This window comes from Saimiri boliviensis, chromosome 7 (genome assembly GCF_048565385.1).
Source record: "Saimiri boliviensis isolate mSaiBol1 chromosome 7, mSaiBol1.pri, whole genome shotgun sequence".
NCBI classification, from domain to species: domain Eukaryota; kingdom Metazoa; phylum Chordata; class Mammalia; order Primates; family Cebidae; genus Saimiri; species Saimiri boliviensis.
The window spans coordinates 64,716,767-64,741,299 of NC_133455.1; the positions used below are offsets into that span (position 1 = coordinate 64,716,767).

At 50.4% G+C, this 24,533-nt stretch overlaps 1 protein-coding gene across 18 annotated transcripts; it reads left to right on the plus strand.

The window, feature by feature from the left end:
- The first annotated feature begins 1,878 nt into the window (after window positions 1-1,878).
- PRPF40B (pre-mRNA processing factor 40 homolog B) lies at window positions 1,879-24,517 on the plus strand. Of its 18 annotated transcripts, XM_039472522.2 has the most exons (27): window positions 2,059-2,696; window positions 9,160-9,240; window positions 10,335-10,478; window positions 10,781-10,846; window positions 11,815-11,842; window positions 12,075-12,100; window positions 12,224-12,334; window positions 12,637-12,757; window positions 12,843-12,867; window positions 13,088-13,294; window positions 13,526-13,655; window positions 13,738-13,802; window positions 14,316-14,480; window positions 14,578-14,686; window positions 15,054-15,204; window positions 16,220-16,353; window positions 16,968-17,082; window positions 17,231-17,322; window positions 21,708-21,824; window positions 22,026-22,163; window positions 22,370-22,465; window positions 22,719-22,808; window positions 23,013-23,187; window positions 23,395-23,448; window positions 23,545-23,606; window positions 23,714-23,857; window positions 23,953-24,517. In XM_039472522.2, exons 1-27 carry the CDS (start codon window positions 2,694-2,696, stop codon window positions 24,043-24,045), a joined length of 2,742 nt encoding a protein of 913 aa, XP_039328456.1. In that variant the 5' UTR covers window positions 2,059-2,693; the 3' UTR covers window positions 24,046-24,517. The 18 variants fall into 18 exon arrangements, with proteins under 18 accessions (XP_010348096.3, XP_039328456.1, XP_039328457.1 ...); XM_010349794.3 differs by lacking the exons at window positions 2,059-2,696; window positions 9,160-9,240 and adding an exon at window positions 1,879-2,049; XM_039472523.2 differs by lacking the exon at window positions 23,395-23,448 and having other exon boundaries at window positions 2,060-2,696.
- Window positions 24,518-24,533: the final 16 nt, after the last annotated feature.

Genomic DNA, 24,533 nt, shown 5'->3' on the forward strand with positions numbered 1-24,533 from the left:
AGAACATGCCCATGAGAATGAGAAAAGAGATGCCAGGTTGTCAGATGTGCAGCAAGGTTAGGTGATGAACAGTCAGATTGGTGAAGGGAGGAGGTCAGCAGTCTCCAGCAGTGATGTCTTCAAGATTAAATGGAGAGAATTCTCTGCTATATCTGGATATTCTGAGAGGAGATTTAAGCAACTGGGGGGTAGAATTTGAGGTAGATTTTGTGAGGAAAACATAGAAAATAAATGAGTTTAAAAAATAAGATTATTAATTCCAGGAAAACTAAAAATTTGTGCAGGAAAAACCGCAGTGCCTCTCTGGGGAGGACAGATCTAAGGAAGAAGCTGGGCAGGGAATTCCAGGGTCCCAGGTATTCACAGTATGGTCTATTCCTGGGCAAGTGGGCTTTGCATGGGCAAATCCCCTTGGATCTCTCGCCCTGGGGAGGGCTGCAGCTGGAGGAGGGCTGGAGAAGTGAAGGTAAATGCCAGAAGAAACAGCTAAAGGAGGTCGAAAGGCCTCCAGAGAGGGGAAGACAATGGGGGCAGGGCTCTGCTGTTTGTCTTAATAAATCTGGTACAATTATTTGTTTTTGTTTGTTTGCTTGTTTGAGGTGGAGTCTCACTCTGCAGCCCAGGCTGGAGTGCAGTAGCCCGATCTTGGCTCACTGTAACCTCTGTTTCCCGGGTTCAAGCGATTCTTCTGCCTCAGCCCTCTCCCCCAAGCAACTGGGACTACAGATGCCCGCCACCACACCCGGCTAATTTTCGTATTTTTAGTAGAGATGGGGGTTTCACCATATTGGCCAGGCTGGTACCGAACTCCTGACCTCAGGTGATCTGCCTGCCTCGGCCTCCCAAAGTCCTGGGATTACAGGCGTGAGCCACCTCGCGGGGCCAATTATTTGATTCTTTATGTGTGTACATGTTCTAAGAGATATTTCACTGAAGAAAAGAAAAACAGTACAAAAAATAAAAATGCAATTCATAAAAGTTCATGGAACCTATGGACCACTTCTGCCATACTTAGAGATCTCAATAATAGTGTGAAAATCGCCCCAGCTGTGCAGGCGTCGCAGCAGCTCCGGGGGAAGGTGGGAGCAGCTGGAAGGTGGTGGGGGTCCGTCCCCCTCCCCCCGCCCAACCCCTCTGTTCCCACCTCTCGCTGGAGCGACCGCTGCGGGTTGCTCGCCGGTTCCCCACGCACCCGCCAACAACAACAAAAAAACAAAACCCAATTTGAAAAATACAGGAACTAGCCCGGGCAGTGTAGGGAGACCTCGTCTCCAAAATATTACAAAATTAGCTGGGCTTGGTGGCACACGCATGTAGTCCCAGCTACTCTGAGGCGGAGGGAGGAGAACCGGTTGAGACCAGGAGACTGAGGATGCAGTGAGCCGTGAATGTGCCATTGCACTCCAGTCTGGGTGACAGATCAATACACTGCCTCAAATAAGAAGGGAAGAAGGCCGGGCGCAGTGGCTCACGCCTGCAATCCCAGTACTTAGGGATCACGAGGTCAGGAGTTTGAGACCAGCCTGGTCAATATAGTAAAACCCCCGTCTTTACTAAAATACTAAATTAACCGGAGGCTGAGGCAGGAGAAGTGCTTGAATGCGGGAGGTGGAAGTTGCAGCGAGCTGAGATCGTGCCATTGCACCCTAGGCTGGGCGACAGGGCGAGACTGTCTCAAAAGAGGGGGAAAAAAATCCGCAAAACTGGGCTTTCACTTGAGGCCATGTGGATATTGTTGTGATTAAACCACAAAGCAGTTTCTACAGCAGCCCACAAGGGTGAATCCCACTTCCTTTTCCTCCCAGGTGTCACCTCTAACTCGGGACTACTTCGTGTCAGGGTTTTTTCTGCCTCTCCCGAGTTCTTTGGATCTCAGAACGGAACCACGTGAGTCCCGGCTCAGGTGAGGGGGGAATGAAGGGAACAGGAAGTGCCTTTTGCAGGGCTATGCAGGCCGGCGGTCAGCGCCTTTCGGCACCCGCGTTCGTGGGGCCGGTCATTCAACGCAGATCTCCAGGTTACGGTTTCCTCAGCCGCACAGCACAGCAAGTACCTAACATTTTAAATTTCTGTCAAAGAGTGGGCCCTGCTCTCATGAGTTCAGCGCTCGGACTTCAGGGTTACGCGAGAAGCACGTGTACGCCTTACGAGGGGAGGAATTTCGGGGATTTGTCTGCTTTTTTTCCCCTTTTTCAAGTTGCTGTATGCCCAGTGCCTGAGACGGTCCCTGCCATCTCACAGGTGCTCAACAAATAGTTCTTGAGTTAATTAACTTAAAAGTGCTGTAAGGGAATTGAATTCGCTGTGCAGCGCAAAGGCACCCTACACTCTGCGTGAACGCTTGGGCTCCTGGAGCGCTAGAGTCCGTGAAGCCAGGACGCCGACAGCGTGGAGCGGCAGAGACTCCGGACCGTCAGTCAGAGGAGGGAGCAGAAGCGCCCCGCCCCCCGGGGGGCGGACCCGGGACCCGGCGCGGTGGAGGTGGGGCCTGGTTCTCCGCGCCGGAGGGGCGGGGCCGGGCCCGAACACACCGGGCCGGTGGGGACCCCGCTTGCCGGCGGGAGCCACGGGAGCCCCGGCCACGAAGGGGTGCGACCCCCGCCGGCCCCGCCCTCCCGGTTGCGGCCCGGCCAATCAGAGCGGCTCTTACTGGCGGGTGGGCTGAGCCGGCCCAGCTGCTCGGAGACTCTGGCATGGTAACATCCCCGCGCCGGGGTGGAGGGGCCGGGGCGGTCCCACAGCGCCCCCTGCGGCCCAGGCCGGGGCCGAGGGGGCGGGGAGGCCACTGGGGGTAGCTGGGACCCCAAGGAGGGCGAGGGGGGCCAAGGGTGAGGGAAGAGAGCCCGAGAGGGGTAATGGGGGCGGGGACTGGGGGCGAAGGGGCGGGGGAGGCCATGATGGAGCCTGGCCGGGGGCGAAAGGGGAGAGAGTGGCGGGACGGGGTAAGGAGTGGAAAGGGGAGAAGTGGGGGTGGGTTCGCGGAGAAAGATCGGGAAAGGAGAGAGAGGGCAGAGATGAGGGGGCCGCGGGACCTGGGGACAGGTGGGGACCAGTTTCCCCTCCTGGGATATTTGGCGTGCGACATGCCCCTCCCCCAGCCTCAGCGCCCATTCTCTTTGGAAGCCTGGGTGCTCTCAGACCACTTGGGGACTCCTTGCTTCACCTCCCCGCATTCGCAAGAGCTTGTCTCCTGAGGCGAAGAGGGGACCTCTGAGGAAAGAGGCTCCCAGCCCTGGCTGGGCCACCAACAATCTGTAACGACTCTGTGTGACCTTGGGCAAGTCACTACCTTTCTTTGGGCCTCAGATTTCCCATCGATTTTTTAAAAAAAGGAAATGCATGAAAATTAAATTCCAGATCTCTTCCAGGGTCTAAATGAAGGGGTTTTTGAGAAGGAAGTTTAGGAGAATGAGTTTGGTAGGGAAGCAAAGGAAAGAGGGATGAAGATGGAGGCGAGGCCTTGGGCTGGGGCTGGAGAAATCCCTACGAGTGTTGGGGGATGGTAGACAGCCTGCCAGACTGGGACGGGCTAGCCGTAGAGGGTTGGAAGAACTCTGAGGAGGTTGAGACCTAACTCCACAATGATGGAGAACAAAAGTAACATTCACTTCTTCAATGGGAGAGTGATGAGATGGCAGGATCAGAAAGAAGCAACAGGAAGATACTCTCTAGTAAGGCAGATCTTTGGGGAGCAAGAGGAAGAGTTGGGCTGGTCCAAGAAAGTTGGAAACTAGGATAGTCTTTGAAAGGGAGGCAAGACAGGTGCTGTTTGGGGCAGCTGAAGAAAAGGGCCGAAGGTAGATCACGGGGAAACCAGCTGGTCTCTCAGCTTTTTCTTTTTTGATGATGGCTACCCCTTTCTGAGAGATGTGCCTCCCAGCCTTCCTCTTCCAACACATAACCCTTCAGGGAGTGGGAGTGAGTCAGACCAAGCAGACCTTGGGAATACTTGGCTTGTTAAGGATTTCTGGATTGTATGAGGAGTGGGGTTAAAAAAAAATAAAAAAGGAAATGTATCTGAATGTAAGTAGTATCATCTGTGGCGCCATCATCCTTGCTGGGAGGCAGCTTTGTGAAACTGGTTGAAAGCACAGGCTTTGGGGTTAAACTGGATTCCAAACCTGCCCCTCCCATTTAATCTCTTGGAACCTTAGCCAAGTTACTTAATCTCTGAACCTCAGTTTCTTTGTCTGTAAAGTAGGAATAATAGACTCTAAGATGGTTGCCAGGATTAAATGAGTGTTTGGCACAGTATTTGGCTCATAATAAGTGTTCAGTAAATATTAGCTATTAGCTGTTATCATTTCCTCTATTCTTTTCCTTCTGCCTCTCCATTCTTGTTCTTTTCTCCTTTTGTTCCTCTGAGTGCTCAGTTCTGAGATGCCCCTTAGATGTACAGAGACTCAGAAGAACTGATGGCATCTTTGGTGATGGGAAAGGGGTGGCCCCTCACTGGCCCAGGTGAACATGATGATCGGGTGATCAGTGTCTCTTCATCAGCCCACAAATGTGTTTTTGTTCCAGGGAAGACACAGGATCTGCTTCTCTTTCAGCACCCATTTCTGTATCCTTCCTTCTCACTCTTCATATTCCCATCCAGAAATGAAATAAGACCCAAAGTTTTACAGCATTGCAGCAGGTAGGAGAGGGGCAGGGATGTTTCAGGAAAGCAGGGATACAACACGGGGAGCTCAGGGAAGGAAAGGCTTTGGAAGTTCCATAGTAGTTTATGTTTATTCCATTGTTCTGTCCTCTGTGGGGAACTGTCCAGAGCAGGCCAGTGTCTGAATCCTGGCCAGAGGTCTTCATCCCAAGTTGAAGATGACTGTATACAGTTAGCTTTATTAGGTTTTCCCATGCCAACGTTTTATTCCAGTTTCCTTTCTCCAGGCCACAAAGACCTCTGCCAAGCTACCTCTCTCTGTCACAGTCTATATGCAAAGAATTTATACAGATGTACATATGCATGTGTACACACTGTTTTCAAAATGCATTTTAGGATGTTCCAGTATGCAAAAGTCTAATAAGGTTAGAGATGAGACTGCATTTTATCACAGCACTTTGGGAGCAGGGACCTGATTAAACACTTGGGGGAGGTATAAAAGGAGAAAACTCAATCCCTGAATGTAGGGAAATCCCCACATGAGTGGGAGACAGGCAGTCCCACATGAAACACCCGGCAAACATTCACAGAGTAGCATGTCACTCTGCAAAGTAGTGCATCATTTATGCTGAAGGGACACAGGTAGGAGTGTGTGTATGTGTGTGGGATAGTCATAAGGGTAACCTGAAGGAGGTGAATATAGATCATCTTGAACAAAGCATGAGACTGTAGAATAAAAGAAATGTGTTTCACCTGAGGGTAATCTAACAATTCTGTGCAGAGAGGAGGAGGGAAGCCTTCATTGCAAGGCTTCGACTGTTAGATGAGAGATTTTGTAAGGTAGGCAATCGGGAACCCCATAAGTTCTCAAGAAAATGTTGGGTAGCTGGTGATTTAACCACTTAGGTTGCAGGGGATATGCTAGATTGCAAATAGACCTGCTTCCTGTGGTGGGAGCTTTTCTTTTAAGGGAGGAGGGCCAGAGGGCAGATTGGATCCAGTCCTGGTTCTGTCTCTAACCAGCTGTGGCCTCTGGGGCAGATTATTCCCTGAAAAGGGGGATGCACTGGGTGGCTGCCAGGGTCTCCTCCAATTCTGACTTTCTATGTTCCCTGAATACTAGGCCTAACTTACCAGTGGCCCCTACTGTTTTGTACGACTTGCAAAGACCATTTAGTCATTAAGTTAACAAACATTTATTAGTACTTACTTTGTACCCATAGAGGGTGGTAAGGAAAACAATGGGAACTGGATATGAGGTGGGCAAAAACAGATGAATTCCCTGCCCTTCAGTGTTTTCAGTCTAATAGGGGCCACAGATATTATATTTCATTAATTCTGAGACTCATACTGGAACATTTGTCAAGCCAGAATGCATCTTAAAATTGATGGGATATTATAATTTAATAGGCAGCATCTGTTCTTTATTCATGCCAAACAGAATAATAATATAATCAGGATTATACAAATAACTAAAATTCTAATGGATAATTGCTGAAGGAGAAGGTACATGGTGTTGTACAAACATAAAAGAGGGCTCTGACTAGTTCAGGGAGTTGGGAAAGGCTTTCCTGAAAAAACGATAGGTGGATGTGACGTGTATGCAGGCAAGGTATGTAGGGTTGGCAGGGCCAGCCCAGCTTTCTCGGGCAAAGGTGGAGGCCTGAGGTGGCAGAGCTGAGAGAAGATGAGTAGCGCTTGAGCCCAGACTCAGAAGCTCAACATGGGGAGGCTGGCAAGGTAGCTGAGTAGCAGACCCTCTCAGCCTCACTGGGCAGGGGGTTTACTGTTTATCCTAAGAGCAGGGGGAAGCCTTTGAAGAGCTTGTTATGGCTACAGATTGGAGTGGATGTGAGGAAAACAGTTGGGAGGCCACTGCAATTAGATGAAAAAAGATGGTGGCTTGGATGAGATGGGTGGTGGTGGGTGGTGGAAAAGGAAATGGAGAGAAATGGATAGATTAAAGAAATCTTGAGGAGGTAAAGTTAACAGGACTTGGTGATTTATTGGCAAGGAAGAGGGAGTTGTGGAGAGTGACTCATAGGTTTCCATTTAGGCAGCTGAGTGGATGGTATGGTGCCAGTCTCTGAGACAGGTTCCCCTGGAGCCTGGTAGAACCCAAAGATGGTTATCTGGGAGGTTAGAGAGGCCCCTAAGGCAGTTTGAGATGGGAAAGTGTGACACAGAAAATTGTATTTCTTCCTATATTGATTAGTTTCTGACTTCCCATGCTGAGGAGAGTGTTGGGGGCAAGAACAGGTCTGAATGCAGATCTAAAGCAGTTGAACACTTAGAAAAGGTGAGTCATGTTGGAGTAGTTTAGCTCATACCCTTTTCTTCTTAGGACGAGATGAAGGACAGATTATTTTTTATTTTTATTTTTTTTGAGACAGAATCTCACTCTCTCACTCAGGCTGGAGTGCAATGGTGCAATCTCAGCTCAATGCAACCTCCACCTCCCAGGTTCAAGCGATTCTCATGCCTCAACCTCCCCAGTAGCTGAGACCACAGGCGTGCACCACCACACTTGGCTAATTTTTGTATTTTTAGTAGAGATGAGGTTTCACCATGTTGGCCAGGCTGGTCTCAAACTCCTGACCTCAGGTGATCCACCCACCTCAACCTCCCAAAGTGCTGGGATTACAGGCATGAGCCACTGCACCAGGCCAGAAACAGATATTTTAAAAGTAGACATGAGAAGGCATTTTTAAATGCTGAACATTCTCAGCAGGGGGGAAACTGGCAGCAGTGAGGTGGCTTCTCTTCAGCCAGATACCACCTTTCCCTAGAGTTCCTCCCTATCACCCCCTAACTTTCAGGCAGTGAGGCAGAAAGGCTGGGCCCTTTAGCTGCATCTACAAGCCTTGGTTCACTTACAATGATTTTGGGTTTTTTTTTGTTTGTTTGATTTTTTGAATGGGCAATATAGTCATGGCTGCATATTCAAAAGTTACAAAAAGGCATACAGGGAAAAGTCTCTCCTTTACCTCTGTCTCTCTACCATTTCTTGTGTGTCATCTTTTGTCTGATTTTTTTATACAAATGATCAAAATTTGCTGCACCTTGCTTTTTTTCCCACTTGTTAATGTATCTTAGAGATCATACTGAGAAAATACACTTTTCCATTCTTGTTCATAACTGTATAGTATTGCATTTTATGTGCATATATAATTTCATAGCTCCTTACTGGTGAAGATTTAGGCTGATTCCAATCTTCCGTTTTTACAAATAATACTGAAATGAAAACCTTAGACATACAGCATTTTGGCCATGTGGGGCTATACCTATAAAATGAATTTTTAGAATTAGAAGTTTCTCTGTAGAGATCTGTTCCTTTGTTCTTCATTCATTCATTATTTGCTGAATACCTATTATGTGCCAGACACTGTGGTAGGTACCAGGAATCCAGCTTCCAACAAGTCAGATGTGATCCCTATCTTCACGGAATTTTTTTTTCTTTTCTTTTTTTGAGACAGAATCTCGCTCTGTCACCCAGGCTGGAGTTCAGTGACGTGATCTTGGCTCACTGCAATCTCTGCCTCCTGGGTTGAAGCGATTCTCCTGCCTCAGCCTCCCAAGTAGCTGGGACTACAGGCATGTGCCACCATGCCCAGCTAATTTTTTGTATTTTTAGTAGAGGTCAGGCTGGTCTTAAAATCCCAACCTCAGGTGATCCACCTGCCTCGGCCTCCCAAAGTGCTGGGATTACAGGTGTGAGCCACCATGCCCGGCCGATGGCATGTTATTACACTCTTGTTGGGGGAAACATATCCAGGCAAACATAATAATTGCAAAATTATATACATGAGGAAACTAAAAAGGGGATCAGATAGAGAAATAGGAAGGAACTACTTTACACAGAGTTAGGAAGTAATAAATAAGTGATACTTAAGCTGAGAACTAAAGGTTGGGGTGCAGACAGGATGGCCACCAAAAAGGGGATGAAGGTAGAGCCAGAGATGAAGTTGGCAATTGGAAGTGGAAGACATCAAAGAAAGTAGGTGACTAAGGATGAAGTCAGTTAGGGGAGGAATCTGGTCGTGAAGAGATGAGAATTAGGGAGACAAACATTTTAAAGGACTAGCAACTATTTGTGTTGAGAGAGCTTCGGATTGAATCTCTGTAACTGGGCTAATTAAGGTAGGGGAACCAGAAAAGAGGCAACACCCTCCCTGGATACTTTGGGAATAAAAGAGACCTCTAACTTAATTTGAAAGAGGCATATCCTTGCCCATAGGCAAAATGGATGAGAAGGCTTGGATAGAGCCATACTGTGCCTGTAGTGAAGTCTCTTCCATGTTTTTTGTTGCTTTGGCAAAATGGAAACTTTCAAAATAAAGATGACATTAAAGGGGCTCAGCCAGCTGGCTCTGAGCTGGCATAAGAGAGAGCAAACCTACCAAGGGCTCAGAGCTTGGGGTGGGCAGGAAATTGGGCTTGAAGACCCTCCTTCTGAACTTTGTGCTCCTTTTTCATCCTCATCACTTCTGCTTCCCTCCTGCAAAAAGCCCACCTCTGCCCATCCTGGGTCCTATGACTTTTCTCTCCCTCAACAGTCGGTTCCCGATTCTGGTCCCCGGCCCCCAGCAGCGCCTGCCCCCTTCCCACCGGGGCCCCCCATGATGCCACCACCCTTCGTAAGTTTTATGTCTTTCCCTGGGCTTGGCTTTTCCAGCCTGCACCCCCAACTCCCCAGCCCCTAGCCACTGCTGCATCACCAGCACAGTTTTTATGTAATACCCCCTTTGCTGCCCTTGGAAGAGGGATGGTTTTACTTGGGCATTGGGGTGGGGAGAGCTGTTGTGAAGCTCTCAGTACATAACATTGACAGTTACCCCTTTGTCTTTTTGACCTTAGGACACACTGGGGCTGGAGGTAGGAGAAGTGGAAGGGAAAGGACCCCATTAATGTGAGGGCAGGGTGGGACTCTCTGTCTCTTTCACTACTCCTTACCTATGCTCTTTAAATATGCCACAGAATCCGGGCTGGAATGGTATTGGTGGTTATGAGTTGGAGACAAAGGGATGAGAGGCAGGGGGCTGGGGTATTTGGGTACCTGGATACATGCCTTCTGCCCCTTCATCTGCTAGGCCTCTTTTGGGGAGAATTGCTGAAGAGGTGGAGCCTTCCAGTCTCAGTCTGGTGCTGTTAAACTTCCCTTCTCCCTTTCCTTTCCCATTATAATTAAGCTGTTGCGCCGGGCGTGGTGGCTCATGCCTGTAATCCCAGCACTTTGGGAGGCTGAGGCGGGCGGATCACGAGGTCAAGAGATCAAGACCATCCTGGCCAATATGGTGAAACCCTGTCTCTACTAAAAATACAAAAATTAGCCGGGCGTGCTGGCACTTGCCTATAGTCCCAGCTACTCGGGAGGCTGAGGTGGAAGGATCACTTGAACCCGGGAGGTGGAGGTTGCAGTGGTAAGCTGAGACTGGGTCACTGCGCTCCAGCCTGGTAACAGAGCAAGACTCCATCTCAAAAAAAAAGAAAAAAAAAGAAGATGTGTGCTCGACTGTTAGACCCCAGTTATCAGTTTTCCTCAGTGGTGAAGAGGGAGGCAGTTTCAGGTCTTGTGCTTCTCCAACTAAAGCCTTGGAATTGCCTCAGAGCCAGGGTGGAGGGTCGGGGAGGGAGGCTGTGGAAGGCGGTGGATATTTCCTGACAGGTCCTCTCTGCCTCTGACAAGGCAGTGTCTTCCCTGCTCAGTATCTTTTCCTTTCCTTATTTCCAGATGCCCCCTCCAGGGATCCCCCCACCCTTTCCTCCAATGGGGCTACCCCCCTTGAGTCAGAGACCACCAGCCATCCCTCCCATGCCACCTGGCATCCTGCCCCCAATGCTTCCACCAATGGGGGCGCCACCACCACTCACACAGGTAATCTCTCCTCCCCTGGGGTCTCAGAAAACCCTGTCAGTTTAGCTGAGGGTGGAGATAAGAGTGAGCACCTGGGCCTCAGAAACTGGGGAAGGAAAGGAGCTTTGGGCCAGACTCATGTGGATTTGTCTGCTGAGACAACTCTCAGGCAAAGTGAGAGGCCAGAATCGGGATTGCCTGAGGAAGTACCCAAGTGAGGGTCATAGCTCCAATGAGGTCTCTTAGGACCCTTTGAGGTACCCTGTCCCTTCTGTGCCAGCCCTTACCTTGGTGGTTGGTTTCTGTCTCCTTTGTATCCATAGATACCAGGAATGGTTCCTCCGATGATGCCAGGAATGCTGATGCCGGCGGTGCCCGTTACCGCAGCGGTAAGCACTGGGGACCAGCAGGTAGCAGGCTCGGCTCTGCAGTCCTGCGAGTCTGACTTGAAATACAGGGATATGACCTCCATTCTTTCCCTCTTCTCATTGCATCCACCCAGGTCCTCAGCAGCAGTCCTCACACTCGAATCCTTCTTGCCAGCCGGGCGTGGTGGCTCACGCCTGTAATCCAAGCACTTTGGAGGCCAAAGCGGGTGAATCACCTGAGGTCGGGAGTTCAAGACCAGCCTGACCAACATGGTGAAACCCCGTCTTTAAAAAAAAAAAAAAAAAAAAAAAAAAAAGAATCCTCCTTGCCAGCCATATACTTAGCTCTTCTAGTTTCCCACTCATCCCAAAGGCATATACATTATTTATTTATTTATTTATTTATTTTAGAGACAGGGTTTCACCATGTTGGCCAGACTGGTCTCGAACTTCTGACCTCAGGTGATCCGTCTGCCTTGGCCTCCTAAAGTGCTGGGATTACAGGTGTGAGCCACCGCGCCCAGCCCCAAAGGCATATACATTCTCTTGTTACTCTCATGCTATGTCCAGTTCCCTTGAGGAGCACTCTTATCCTCACAGAGCCACACACTGTGGACACATGAATACAGTTCTTCACATCCTCTTTGTTACCAGAAGAGTCAGTAGCACTTGAGGATTTTGCTGTGCCTTGTTATGCTATTGCTCAGTGTAGCAGAGTCTGGGTAGGATATAGAATTTGGCATCTACTGTGAAGGAATGAACCAAATACTCTCACTTGAGGAGAATGAAGAATGGAGCTGCTATGTGATTCTCCCCTGGGATCCTAGAGCCATGGCACTGAAGGGTGGGGGAAGCCTGTTAGGGAGCAGAGATCTCTAGCAGCAGGACACATGGAATCTGGCCTGGCCTGCTTCTCCATCCCCCACGGCCTGGGTCCTGGGGGCCACTGGGCTTGGCCCCAACCCTTCCCCCTCCTCTTTCTTCGGCAGACGGCTCCGGGTGCGGACACCGCCAGCTGTGAGTCTTCTGGGGGCCTGCTCCCCCCAGGCTCGGAGGTTGGGGGGCATAGGGGAGAGGGGACCGTGGACTGGAGCCACCCTGGATCATGCCTGTTGGGATGCCAGGGAGCCTGGGATTTTGATGGGACCAGGGGAATATTTACTGGGGATGGAATAAGGGAGGAATAAGGGGATAAGATGGAGGTTGGGGCAAGGACTTAGTATGTATCCTGTGGCTTTTTTTTTTCTAGCTGCTGTGGCTGGGACAGGCCCTCCGGTGAGTTCTTCTAGCTCAGGGGCCTCTGGGAGAAAGCCTGAGAGTGGGGGTTAAATCTTTGGGGTGAGGAGAGGCTTTGGAAAAGGGGCCTTGACCACCATTCTGTGCCCCCTCCCCCGCCAGAGGGCCCTATGGAGTGAGCATGTGGCCCCAGATGGGCGCATCTACTACTACAATGCTGACGACAAGCAGTCCGTGTGGGAGAAGCCCAGCGTGCTCAAGTCCAAGGCAGAGGTCCTGAGCTGGGCTTTCTGGCCCTTCCTTTCAGCTGCCCTGACCCTTCCAAGTCCTTGGCCTTCCTTTAGTCTCTAACCATACTCATGATGGTTCATCTGATCCCAAGGTCCCTGACCACTCCCCACCCTCCCTGGAAATATCTCCATAGGATCTCAAGAAGTCCACCTTCCCCAGTTTGAGTCAGGCCAGGTGGTAACTAAAGGCTCCTGTGTCCTCTACTCACTGGGTTCCCTTAGCTCCCCTGACTGGCTGGACAGCATGCCCAGCCCACTGATGGCTCCTAACCCATCCTCTTGCAGCTGCTCCTGTCCCAGTGTCCCTGGAAAGAGTACAAGTCAGACACAGGAAAACCTTACTACTATAACAACCAGAGTAAAGAGTCTCGCTGGACCCGGCCCAAGGATCTGGATGACCTGGAGGGTGAGACGTCCTAGGGGTGGGCTGGGTCAGGAGTTCTGGGGGTTCCATATTGCCCCTGTGACTTTGTTATCTTTTCCCTTTGCAGTTCTAGTCAAGCAAGAGGCTGCAGGGTGAGTGACTTGCCCACCTATCCATTTATACTTGGGGCCCCTGGGGTGTGGGAGTAGACTCTTGCCATGATCTCTACTGTGGGAGGAAGAGCCAGCTCTGTCTCCTTGTGGAGTCATCTCCTCTGGTCCCAGTGCTTCCCAGGACAGAGAGACCAGCCAGCACCTGAACTCCTCCATTCCTGCTCTCGTCCTGGACACTGCCCGTCTGGCTCATCTGCAGGAAACAGCAGCAGCAGCTGCCACAGACACTTCAACCACAGCCGCCTCAGCCACAGCCTGACCCCCCACCTGTACCTCCTGGCCCCACCCCAGTGCCCACAGGCCTCCTGGAACCTGAGCCAGGTGGGAGTGGAGATTGTGATGTGTCGGAGGCTACCCAGCCCCTGGAACAGGGGTTCCTGCAGCAGCTGGAGGAGGGCCCCAGTAGGTGAGGACCGCCCCACATGGCATTCCCAATGTTAGCCTCAGGCTCCTAGCATGGTTCAACCCTTGTCCTCTGCTGGGCTTCTCAGGAAGGGTTTGAAGATCTGAATGTGACCTCTGAAAGGCAGAAAAAGGCTGCCCTGGGGAACAAGGAGGGATACATTGCCAAGAGTTCAGGGCACTGAAAGATATGAGGGCTGGGGGACCCTGTGGCTGAGTCCCCTGTGCCCTCCAGTTCTGCTGGACAGCATCAGCCACCACAGCAGGAGGAGGAGGAATCAAAGCCAGAACCAGAGAGGTGTAGTCTCAGTTGGAGCAACCGGGAGAAGGCAAAGCAGGCTTTCAAGGAACTGCTGAGGGACAAGGTGCTGGAGTGGGGCTCCCAGGGAAGGTTTGGAGGGGTCTGGAGTGGGGCAGGCCCCATGACTTTCACCTGCTTCATTCTAGGCTGTCCCTTCCAATGCCTCATGGGAACAGGCCATGAAGATGGTGGTCACTGACCCCCGTTACAGGTATGCCTGGGCAGAGGGAGCCAGGCCCTGTTCATGAGAGCAGCTATGCTAGGGACTCCCTAAGAAACCCCAGCTCAGTGTTCAGCTCTAAGGGAACCAGAGTCATGACAGTGATAGATTGGGTTGGGGTACAAGGGGAAGAAAAACTGGAGGGCTTCCAGGAGAAGGAAGGGAAAGGTATCTGACATGACACATTCAATAAATGCTTGTTGAATTGAGTCAAACTGAATTGAATTAACTGAGGAACTAGGGTGCTGGATAGGGAAGAAGTCTGACAGTGACTTGAGAACCCCAAAGTAAATGGGCCCAGCATTAGCAGTGCCTTGGAACTGCATCTCTTCCCCTCACTTCATGTCACCCCTACTTTTCTGGGAATGGTGTTGGCAGATCCCAGACATCTGTACCCTTGAAACCCCTGCAGCCTGCAGTGTCCCATGACCCTCCTTTGTGGGCTGTGCAAGATTGTTCAGGCTGACTTCTCTATCCCTACCCCACTCCTACCCTCTATCCCAGTGCCTTGCCCAAACTCAGTGAGAAAAAGCAGGCATTCAATGCCTACAAGGCGCAGCGGGAGAAGGAGGAGAAGGAGGAGGCCCGGCTAAGGGCTAAGGAGGCCAAGCAGACCCTGCAGCATTTCCTGGAGCAGCATGAACGCATGACCTCCACCACCCGCTACCGGTCAGGGGGCCAGGCTGGGCTGGGGCTTGGGAACCCTGAGAACACAAAGGTCCAGGGTCTCTGTGTTTTGTCTACTCACAGCCCATATGCTCCACAGGCGGGCAGAACAGACCTTTGGGGAACTGGAGGTCTGGGCTGTGGTCCCTGAGAGGGATCGAAAAGAGGTTTATGATGATGTCCTCTTCTTCCTGGCCAAGAAGGAGAAGGTAATGTTTGCTGGGCAGGATCCTTCAGCCTGTCTTATCCTAGACTTTGCCTGTCTTTGTTTTGTTATGGACCCTAGCCATTTACTTCTCCACTTCCCCAGTGTCCCAGCTCCTTATTTTGAAGCTGGTATGGCACTTGCACATCCCATTTCTTCTCTGGGCCTATAGTCCTGGGTGTGGCAGGGAAGAGGAGTCTCAGAGAGAAGGTCTGTAACCTGTACTCCCTCTCCTTCTCTGAGACATGAAAGTCTTGAGTATGGCCTTCTTCCTAGGGTTCCCTAGCCACCTTTCCCCAGGTCCTCCTCTGCCCAGGCTACTTGGGTAGCTCTGGCCTGCCCTACCTCACCCTGATCCTTTGGCTCCCCAGGAACAGGCCAAGCAGCTCCGGCGCCGCAACATCCAGGCCCTAAAGAGCATCCTGGATGGGATGAGTAGTGTCAACTTCCAAACCACATGGTCCCAGGCCCAGCAGTACCTCATGGATAATCCCAGCTTTGCTCAGGACCATCAGCTGCAGAGTAAGCCAGGGCCTCCAATCCTACCTGTCCCTTTCCTTACTGGACCTGGGACCCCCAGAGTATGCCTCACACCACTCCCCTGTACCTCCTGCCCTCCTGGATACCCTGGGAGTACCCAACACTCACTCAGTTCTTGTACCTCTCTAGACTCCAGGGATCCCAGAATGGCATCATCAGGCCACTCCTCCCTCTGGGGTCCACTGTTGGCCTAGACACTGTGTATCATTGGAGGAAGAGCTCTGGGATAGAAATCATAAGTCCTAGAGATGTCAATGATTATGATTTTAACTCATGTGAATATGTGGTTTTTTTTTTGAGACTGAGTCTCACTGTCACTCAGGCTGAGTGCAGTGGCATGATCTTGGCTCACTGCAACCTCTGCCCTTTGGGTTAAAGCAGTTCTCTGCCTCAGCCTCCCGATTAGCTAGGATTACAGGCGCCTGCCACCACGCCTGGCTAATTTTTTTGTATTTTTAGTAGAGATGGGGTTTCACCATCTTGGCCAGGCTTGTCTTGAACTCCTGACCTTGTGATCTACCCACCTCGGCCTCCCAAAGTGCTGGGATTACAGGCATGAGCCACCACACCCAGTGAATATGGTCTTATAGCACTACAGGCCTTAACTGGACACATGTTACAATAGACTGTTGTTGGCCTGTAATCACCAATGATAATAAAATTCACTTTCTGAAATAGCATTAAAGCCTGATTGATTCCAGTTCCATAAGATGTGAAACCTCAGATCCTAAGACAACTGGTTTCATGTTATATCTTCTAATAACTGAATTCACAAGAGCTGAATACTTGCTTATTGATTCTTATACAATTAATGATTGCCCCCCTAAAAACCACCATTCCAGCGGCTGTTCCCACAGAGTCCTCTCCCGGCCCTTCCCCCACCACGCTGGGTATCCCTAGCACCTGTAGGACAGCATCGTTGAGACCTTAGGGGTGCTGGGGTCTGAGAGAGTGTCCTGCTGGTACAGTGGCCACTGAACCTCCTGCCTGTCTTTAGACATGGACAAGGAAGATGCACTGATCTGTTTTGAGGAGCACATCCGAGCTTTGGAGAGGGAGGAGGAGGAAGAACGGGAGCGGGCCCGGCTTCGGGAGCGACGCCAGCAACGCAAGAATCGGGAGGCCTTCCAGGTATCTTTGCTGTCTTTTCTAGATCAGAGCTGGGCTCTGCCCTAGATCACAACCTCTTCACCCATTCCCTGCCCCCTTCAGGTTAGGCTGCCTGTTCTTTCTGTGCCTAGCCCTGTCCAAGCTCCATGAGATCTCTCTCTGCATGCAGTCTGCTTCTGTACTGTACCCCTCAATTCTGGACTGTGCTCTTCTTGGGAGACTAGATATATGCACCACCCAGAAACTGCCAGCAGAGAGCACCCTACAAGCACGGCTTGGCAGCTAGGCCATGTTAATTTCCCTTGGGTGGGGCACCTGACAGGCAGAGTTTATTCCCTCAGCTTGTGGGTGGCAGTGGTAGGGGTTACTACAGGCTGGTTTCTGTTTCTTTTCCTCTCAGGCTGGCTTGTTCGTACTTTTTTGTTCTGTCTGTCTCTGTGTATTTACATTCTCTCTTTTTGCATTGTTCTCAGCCTTCCATTTGCATCTCTTCACCTCTGCCTCTCTTGCCTATTATTTCTTCAATCTGGATTGTCCCTGCCTCCCCCTCTGCCATTCCCTCTATTCCCTCTGATTCTGTGTTTCTGCCTCCCTCTTTGTCTCACGCTCCCTATAACCGGCCTCTCTCTGTTCAGACCTTCCTGGACGAGCTACATGAGACAGGGCAGCTACACTCTATGTCTACCTGGATGGAGCTGTATCCAGCAGTCAGCACTGATGTCCGCTTTGCCAACATGCTGGGCCAGCCGGGTAAGGCAGCCAGGCTTCCCCTTCTCTGGCCTGGCTTCTTGCCCTGCCAGCCTCTCTGCACCCCCTACTCCCTGATCCTGTCCTCGGCGCAGCCCCTAGACCTTGGGAAGCTGCCGCCCGCCAGGCCCCCCTCCCTCCCTCCCTGCAGGCTCCACCCCTCTGGACTTGTTCAAGTTCTATGTGGAGGAGTTGAAGGCACGATTCCATGATGAAAAGAAGATCATTAAAGACATCCTTAAGGTGAGGAAGACTGGGGTTATGGATGGATACAGGATAGGTGCAGGGCACACTCCTTGCAGAGGACTCCCTGTTAAGTCCTGTTTTGCAGGAGCACTGCAGTTTGGTTCAGCAGATATCTACTGTGATCCTGTGCTGTGCACTAGGGATACAGTAATGAATACACAATTTTTCTTTTTTTTTTTTTAAGATGGAGTCGCACTCTGTCACCAGGCTGGAGGGCAGTGGTGTGATCTTGGCTCACTGCAACCTCCCTCTCCCAGGTTCAGGCAATTCTTCTGCCTCAGCCTCCCAAGTAGCTGGGACTACAGGCAGGTGCTACCACACCCAGCTAATTTTTGTATTTTTAGTACAGACGGGGTTTCACCATGTTGGCCAGGATGGTCTTGATGTGTTGACCTCATGATCTGCCCACCTTGGCCTCCCAAGGTGCTGAGATTACAGGCATGAGCCACCACACCTGGCCTAGACATGGTCTAATAGGAAGATATACGTGAGAACTGTTACACAAACTGTTACACAGAGGGGCAAGTGTTATTACAGAGACAGGAATCTGAAGAACTGACATTTGAACTGCACCTTTAGAAATAAGTAGGTGGAAGAGGTTGGAGTATACACAGGGTACTATGGGAGTGAAGGCAAGTGGGTGGAAAGGGCATGCCAGGTCTGAGGAGGAAGAAGCATAGCTAATTATAAACTGGTAGCACACAGATTGTTCTTTGTGGCCTATACAGTGTTTTTAAAAAAACTGGAATTTGTTGCTAACATTTTAAAATCAGAAAACTTCATGTAAAAAATCCAAATCTTTAGCTTCTCTTGTCAATATGGATTATCCAGCAGCACTGAGCTGGATTTGCAAGGCATTCTGCAGACTGAAACTGAGACACCACTTAAGAAAGGGCAAATAATCCGTCTTATCATTCCTTAGTGCCTTCTTGATGCTGTCACAAGTGTCAGGTGCCATTTACCATCACACATGCCCTGTTGCTTTTCTTCTACTGGAGAAGAGAAATAGTTCTCAATATTTACATCTATCAAAAGTGGAAAAGTGAGTGATGGACTAAGAGAGCCTTGTGTTCCAAAAGAAAAAAAGAGAAAGCATATTTCTTTATGAAAGTGAAGATTCTGATGCATTTGAGGAGATAATACAATACAGTGGTTAGCAGCAGGACTGGAGGCAGACTGCCTAAGTAAAAGTCTAGTTTAAATGCTTGCTAGTTGTGTGACCTTGGACAGGTCACCTGACCTTTCTGAGCTTGTTTCCTTATCTAAAAAATGGTGCATGTTCCACCAAAGTACTAATTACAGAGATTAAATGGTACCTGGGTTGAAAGGGATCTGGAAATAAAGCTAGAAATGTCTCATTGCACATATATTTCTTTGAAGTCCTATTTTGCCTTACAGATTCACGTAGGTGTTGCATTTTAACACCATAGTACCTCTCTGTTTAATATAAATTTAATATTTTAAATTACTTACCATTAGGTAAGATGTATCATACTATCGTGAGGTGTAGCTGCTCTTTCTCTGGAACCATATGCCCCAGCTTGGAAGTAGAGCCCTGCATGTAAAGTGCCTTGAATTCTAAAATAAGAAATTTGGATTTTTCTCTCGTAAGTAATGAGGAACTGGGGAATGATCAGATGTGATGGTATCTTGGAAAAGCCAGTGGTGGTGGTATATAATAGCACCTTTCAGTCTAGAGTACATACCTATGTCCTTAGGGAAGGCGGCGGTGGTGGTAGGTAGAGGAGTTCTTGAAGCCGTAAGATACTAAAACTGATAGTGGCGAGAAATTCAAATAGTCATATTTTTCTGACTCATCCCTAGACCTCTCCTACTGTTGGGGCTACTTGGTACAAAAGTCCAAGAAGCACTAGATGCTAGAAGCTGGGTTAGAGGGATGGAAGAGGTGAGCAGGGAGACCAGTCAGTAGACTGTGCAGGAATCTTGGTAGGAAGTGATCCTAGCCAGGGGCGGTGGGGGCAGCAGAAGGCAAGCTGTAGCACTCCAGCTGTGCTTCTGAGACTCTGGGTTTCTGTGTATGTGCCTTGAGACAAACAAGGGTGGGGGGCTGAGTAGGGGGATTTTGTGCTGCTTCCTGTTTTCAAGTGAAGCAGCTTGAATCTTTCTTACACACAGAGGTTCTACATAAAATTTCTATTTTAATAAACTTTCTGCTGTTTAAAAAAAAAGTGCAGAGATAGAGTCCTGTGGGATAGAGTCACTAAGTAGAATCAACAGATTACTCTGTGAAATTGAGGGAAAGGAAGGAATCAGAGGTGTCAGGGCAGTGGATGATGGCACCATTGGTAAGGATAAAGCGAAGAGCAGGGCTGTAGTAAATAGGAATTCCATCTGGGGAATTACTCTTAAATAAAGCAAATATAATATTTTAAAACAGGATAATCGTATAAAATAGAAATGCCTTATCCTGGGATAGCTAAATTTTATTGGACAATTAACTTTTAGCCATAGAGTGGCTGGTACTGTTGATAGGCCTGTAGGGGCCTATCCTCACCGAGTCCTGTCTCACCACACAACCTGAGAAAGCAGCTTTTTAAAGAGAGTTCCCTTCCTCTTTGCCCATTTGGATTCCTTCCTATGGTGGGCAGATGAGCCCAGGAGTTCCCTGTTGCCTTCCACAGCCAGGCAGACCATGATGGTGCCTCTCATGCCATAGGGTAACACAGAGAGCCCTGGACACAGATCTGGGTCAGGGAGATCCATGAAGGGTGCTCACGAGAAATGAATTATCTTGAGATGTGTTGAATTTGAAGTGTCTGAAATATCCAGTCTAGGATGAGTTTGAAAATCAGGAGATGAAGGATGAGATTGCTAGGGAGTACATATTGGGTAGGGAAAGAGGACTAAGTGCTGTTCTCAGGAACATGAATATGCAAGAGAAGTAATAAAAGAGGTAGGAGAGGAGGTGACCTGGAGAGGGGAGTGTTGAAGTAAATGGTAGAGGCACTGAGGACCAGATGAGTGAGGACCAAGGAGACGGCCTTGGATTTGGCTAGTAGACATGAGCAACCTTTGGGAGAGTAGTGTCATGAATGATGCGGCATGACGGGGCAGCACACGTTTTCAAGTCACAGAACTCCTGGTTGCTTACTGGCTCTGAGACCTCCATTTGTTCCATGTCTCTGAGCCTGTTGGCTCACCTGTAAATCAGGGATAATTCATAGGTAAGGTTGTGAGAATTAAGTAACATTTGTAAAGTATCTAATAGATTCTCAATAAATGTTTATTCCTTTTCCTTTCTGCTGCAATTCAAGAGGTTTTGAAACAAAGGAAAAGAGGAGAGGTCGTTAATGAAGGGGAGAGTAGGGTAGAAAGGCTGTTCCAGGTTAGGTGAAGCATCTGCTTGATGGAAGGAGCCAGTGACAAGGGTAACGTGGAGCTTTCAGTTCCCTGAGAATGCATGCTGTGTGATAAGGACTGGAGCAGGGTGGAGGAAGTACCCTTGCAGAGCAAGAGGAGCACACCTCTGCCATTAGCAAGAAGGCTAGAGGTGAGAGCTATGTAGAGAGAGAGGAAGGGAATCTGGCCTGTGCTTAACTGACATGAGAGCCAGATTTTGAACTCTAGTGGCTTTTTACCACTCATGTCATCTTGGGCCAACTGAGATCACTTTTCTAAGCCTCTGCTTCACTGTGATGTTGTAAGGTTTAAATGAGAAGCACAGAGCCTGGCCCATGGAGATGTTTTTAGCACTGATGGGGAGCTGCACACCTGGTGGCCCCTATTTCTCTTATGGACTAAGTAATCTGGGTGGGTGTGGTGCTTGAAAGCATAGGCTTTGGGGATAGACACACCCAGGGTAGAGTTCTTGCCTAGTCATCTATGAGCTGTGAGGCCTTGGGCAAGTGCCCTAGTTTCTCTAAACCTTGGTTTCTCCTTCTGTGTAAAATTAGGATACTAGGACCTACTAAATGTAGAACCAGGAGGATTAAATAATTTGTGTGAAACACTCATCGTGGTAGCTGGTACACAGTAAGCACTCCATAGAGGTGAAGGGTAGGGGCCTGCAAATGTTGACTGAGAATGCATGGAAGCACTGCTAAGCAGCAGGAGAGCCCAGCTGGGGCTAGAGGTTTAAGCCAAAGGAACAAAGAACTAATTGTGAGACACTCCTGCATCAGTCAGCAGTTGGGAGACATCGAGCCCCTTCAGCTCCATGTGACATCCAAACCATGGGTAGGTATGGAGGCTTGTCAGGTGATGAGGACTTGGACAGCTTGGTTTCTGATGCATATCACAGTCCTGTGGGTATCTTCCAGGGGGAAGGGCCTTCTTGACCATCTTGTAGTGTGACCACTCTGCCTGCCAGCTTTGGCCTCAGGCACATGGTGCCCCTGCTTCATGCATTACTGTGCCCACAGGACCGGGGCTTCTGCGTAGAGGTGAACACAGCCTTTGAGGACTTCGCCCACGTCATAAGCTTTGACAAGAGGGCTGCCGCGCTGGACGCAGGCAACATCAAGCTGACCTTCAATAGTGTAAGGGGCTAGGCAGGGCATGGGGTTCTCTAATTTATCCCAGTGTCTTGTTCCATTCCTTTCACTCGCTGTATTCCCAATTCAGGGGATGGTGGTAGAAGCCCAGACCCCAGCTTTCCACCTCCTCTAAGGTATGCCTGAGTGGGACCCAGCATCCACCCTCCTGGGTGACTCTGTTCCATGTGTCCCTTCTATCTTCAGCTGCTGGAGAAAGCAGAGGCACGGGAGAGGGAGCGGGAGAAGGAGGAGGCACGCAGGATGCGGCGCAGGGAAGCTGCCTTTCGAAGCATGCTGAGGCAGGCTGTGCCTGCTCTGGAGCTAGGCACTGCCTGGGAAGAGGTCAGGAGCATAGCCTGGCCCCAAACACCTTCAAGTCTGAGGGCAGCGATGCTTCACCACTGAGGGCCCACCCCAGTCACATCACAGCCCTGGGCCAGCTCCAGTTCCCTTCCTTTCTCTGCCCCAGCCCTGCCCTGTGCTCATGGCGGTGTCCAGGCCAGGCTGAGTAGGGCCTAATCTGATCAGCAGTGCTCTCCTCGTTCAAGGTCCGTGAGCGTTTTGTGTGTGACTCAGCCTTTGAGCAGATCACCCTGGAGTCGGAGAGGATCCGGCTCTTCCGAGAATTCCTACAGGTGCTGGAGGTGAGGCAGGCTGCTTGTTCTCTAGATCTGTCCCAGGCCCTTGAAACTCCCTAGACCAGTTCAACAGAGACCTCAGTGGCCTCCCTCTTACCCCTAGGGCACTCCTGGCCAAGCTAAGGAAGGGGAGGCCTGAAGGATCCCTGGGATAGGCAGAAGGCTCTAGCGTAAGGGAGGCAAAGCCAGATTTTAGGAGGTAGGGTCCTTCCTGGGACTAAGTTTGATGTTGTCCTTACCCTTCTTCCTCTGCCTCTAGCAGACTGAATGCCAGCACCTCCACACCAAAGGCCGAAAGCATGGCAGGAAAGGCAAGAAGCACCATCACAAGCGTTCCCACTCACCATCGGTGAGTTAGCGGGTAGAAGGGACGTGGGGTGAAGCTGGGTTGTTTCGGGGAAATAAACACTTCTTGTTTTCCTCCTATATTATCTCCCTTGGAGGGAAATTTGAGGATTCCTTTGGTCCTGGACCCTGCTGTCTCCCCAGTTCCTAGCTGGCTTCTGGGGGGCAGAGAACCTCTGCACTGACATACATTTGCTGATCTGCCCAGGGCTCTGAGTCAGAAGAAGAGGAGCTGCCCCCACCATCTCTCCGGCCCCCTAAGCGGAGAAGGCGGAACCCCTCAGAGTCAGGCTCTGAGCCCTCTTCCTCACTTGATTCAGTTGAAAGTGGGGGTGCTGCCCTTGGAGGACGGGGTTCCCCTTCCTCCCACCTTCTTGGAACAGGTAAGCAGTTGCTATGAGCCTAGAAGCTGGAGAAGTGTTGTCCCAGACTGAGGATGTCCTGCCCCTGCAAGCCCGTCCCTCCGCCCCTCCGCCCGCCCCGCCCCGCCCCGCCCCGCCAACTGGAGCAAGCTCCAGCTCCTTTGAGGGTAGAGTGGATTGGGAGAGCTGCACCTGTGGGAGTAGAAAGAACTTCCTCTACCTGCCCAGGCAAGAACCTGAAGAAGGAAAACTGGACCAACTTAGACTTCCTCAGAGCACGAGGTCACTGCCTGTGAAGAATGAACAGAGGGGCTGGAACAGAGAAAAAGAGCCTTCCTTTGTCCTGTTGGGACTTAGTAGGGATTTTTCTACCTCCAGATCATGGCCTTCGGAAAGCCAAGAAACCAAAAAAGAAAACTAAGAAGAGAAGGCACAAGTCGGTGAGTGAAGGAACTTCTACTTAAGCCCCTGCTATTTTGTGAGCTCTGTTCTACTGCCTCCTGGGCTGTCCACAGAACTGAGGTTGGTGGGCTCTGGACTCTTACAGAATAGTCCTGAGAGTGAGACAGACCCCGAGGAGAAAGCTGGCAAGGAGAGCGATGAGAAAGAACAAGAACAGGACAAGGACAGGGAGCTCCGGCAGGCAGAGCTCCCTAACCGTTCCCCAGGCTTTGGAATCAAGAAGGAGAAGGTGAGGGGCAGGGACCCCAGGCCAGTAAGCATGCTGGCCAAGCTCCCAAGGCTCTCAGTAGAGGCTAAGGGTGAGTGGTGCCTTTGCCTCAACAGACAGGCTGGGACACGTCGGAAAGTGAGCTGAGTGAGGGTGAGCTGGAGAGGCGGCGGCGGACACTCCTACAGCAGCTGGATGATCACCAGTGACCCGATGAGCTGCTCTCTGCCTTGGGTCTGTGTGAGGCTGTGGCTCCTGGGCCACCCTCACCATCTGCCTCAGACTTCTTCCTTAGTCTGGTCTGTGTCCACTTTTTCTAAAGTAACCCCACCCCCAGCACACCATTGCTGGCACCTCTCAAGGTTGCTTTTGGTGTTCAAGAGTCCCCTACTCCCCGGACTAGTGCAGTCCTTGCCCTCAGCCCCAGACCAGAGATGGGTGGTAGTATATGCCATGTGGGGTGGGTGATGCCAGTAGATAAAGTGTGAGAGAAGGGGTCTCTAGAGAAGAGTGACAGGCTGGTGGACACAGCCTGGGTGGCAGAGGGCAGGGTCTTCACCCTCTAGCATCTGTGCCTGCTCCTGCCTGCCCTGAGGCTCCACCACTTCTTCCTCCACCTAGGACCTAATGTACGTGTGTTTTGTTTTTGTTTTTTAAATAACAATATTATTTATAACATGGCCAGTGACTCTTCTCC

What these genes read in the sequence shown, in the direction of transcription:
- PRPF40B (XM_010349789.3), top strand. Translation starts at nt 8,923, where the DNA reads ATGGAAACTTTCAAAATAAAGATGACATTAAAGGGGCTCAGCCAGCTG. An exon ending in TCATTAAAGACATCCTTAAG is followed by an intron (nt 17,323 to 21,707) that starts GTGAGGAAGACT and finishes CTGTGCCCACAG; the next exon opens with GACCGGGGCTTCTGCGTAGA. An exon ending in AGAAGAGAAGGCACAAGTCG is followed by an intron (nt 23,607 to 23,713) that starts GTGAGTGAAGGA and finishes GGACTCTTACAG; the next exon opens with AATAGTCCTGAGAGTGAGAC.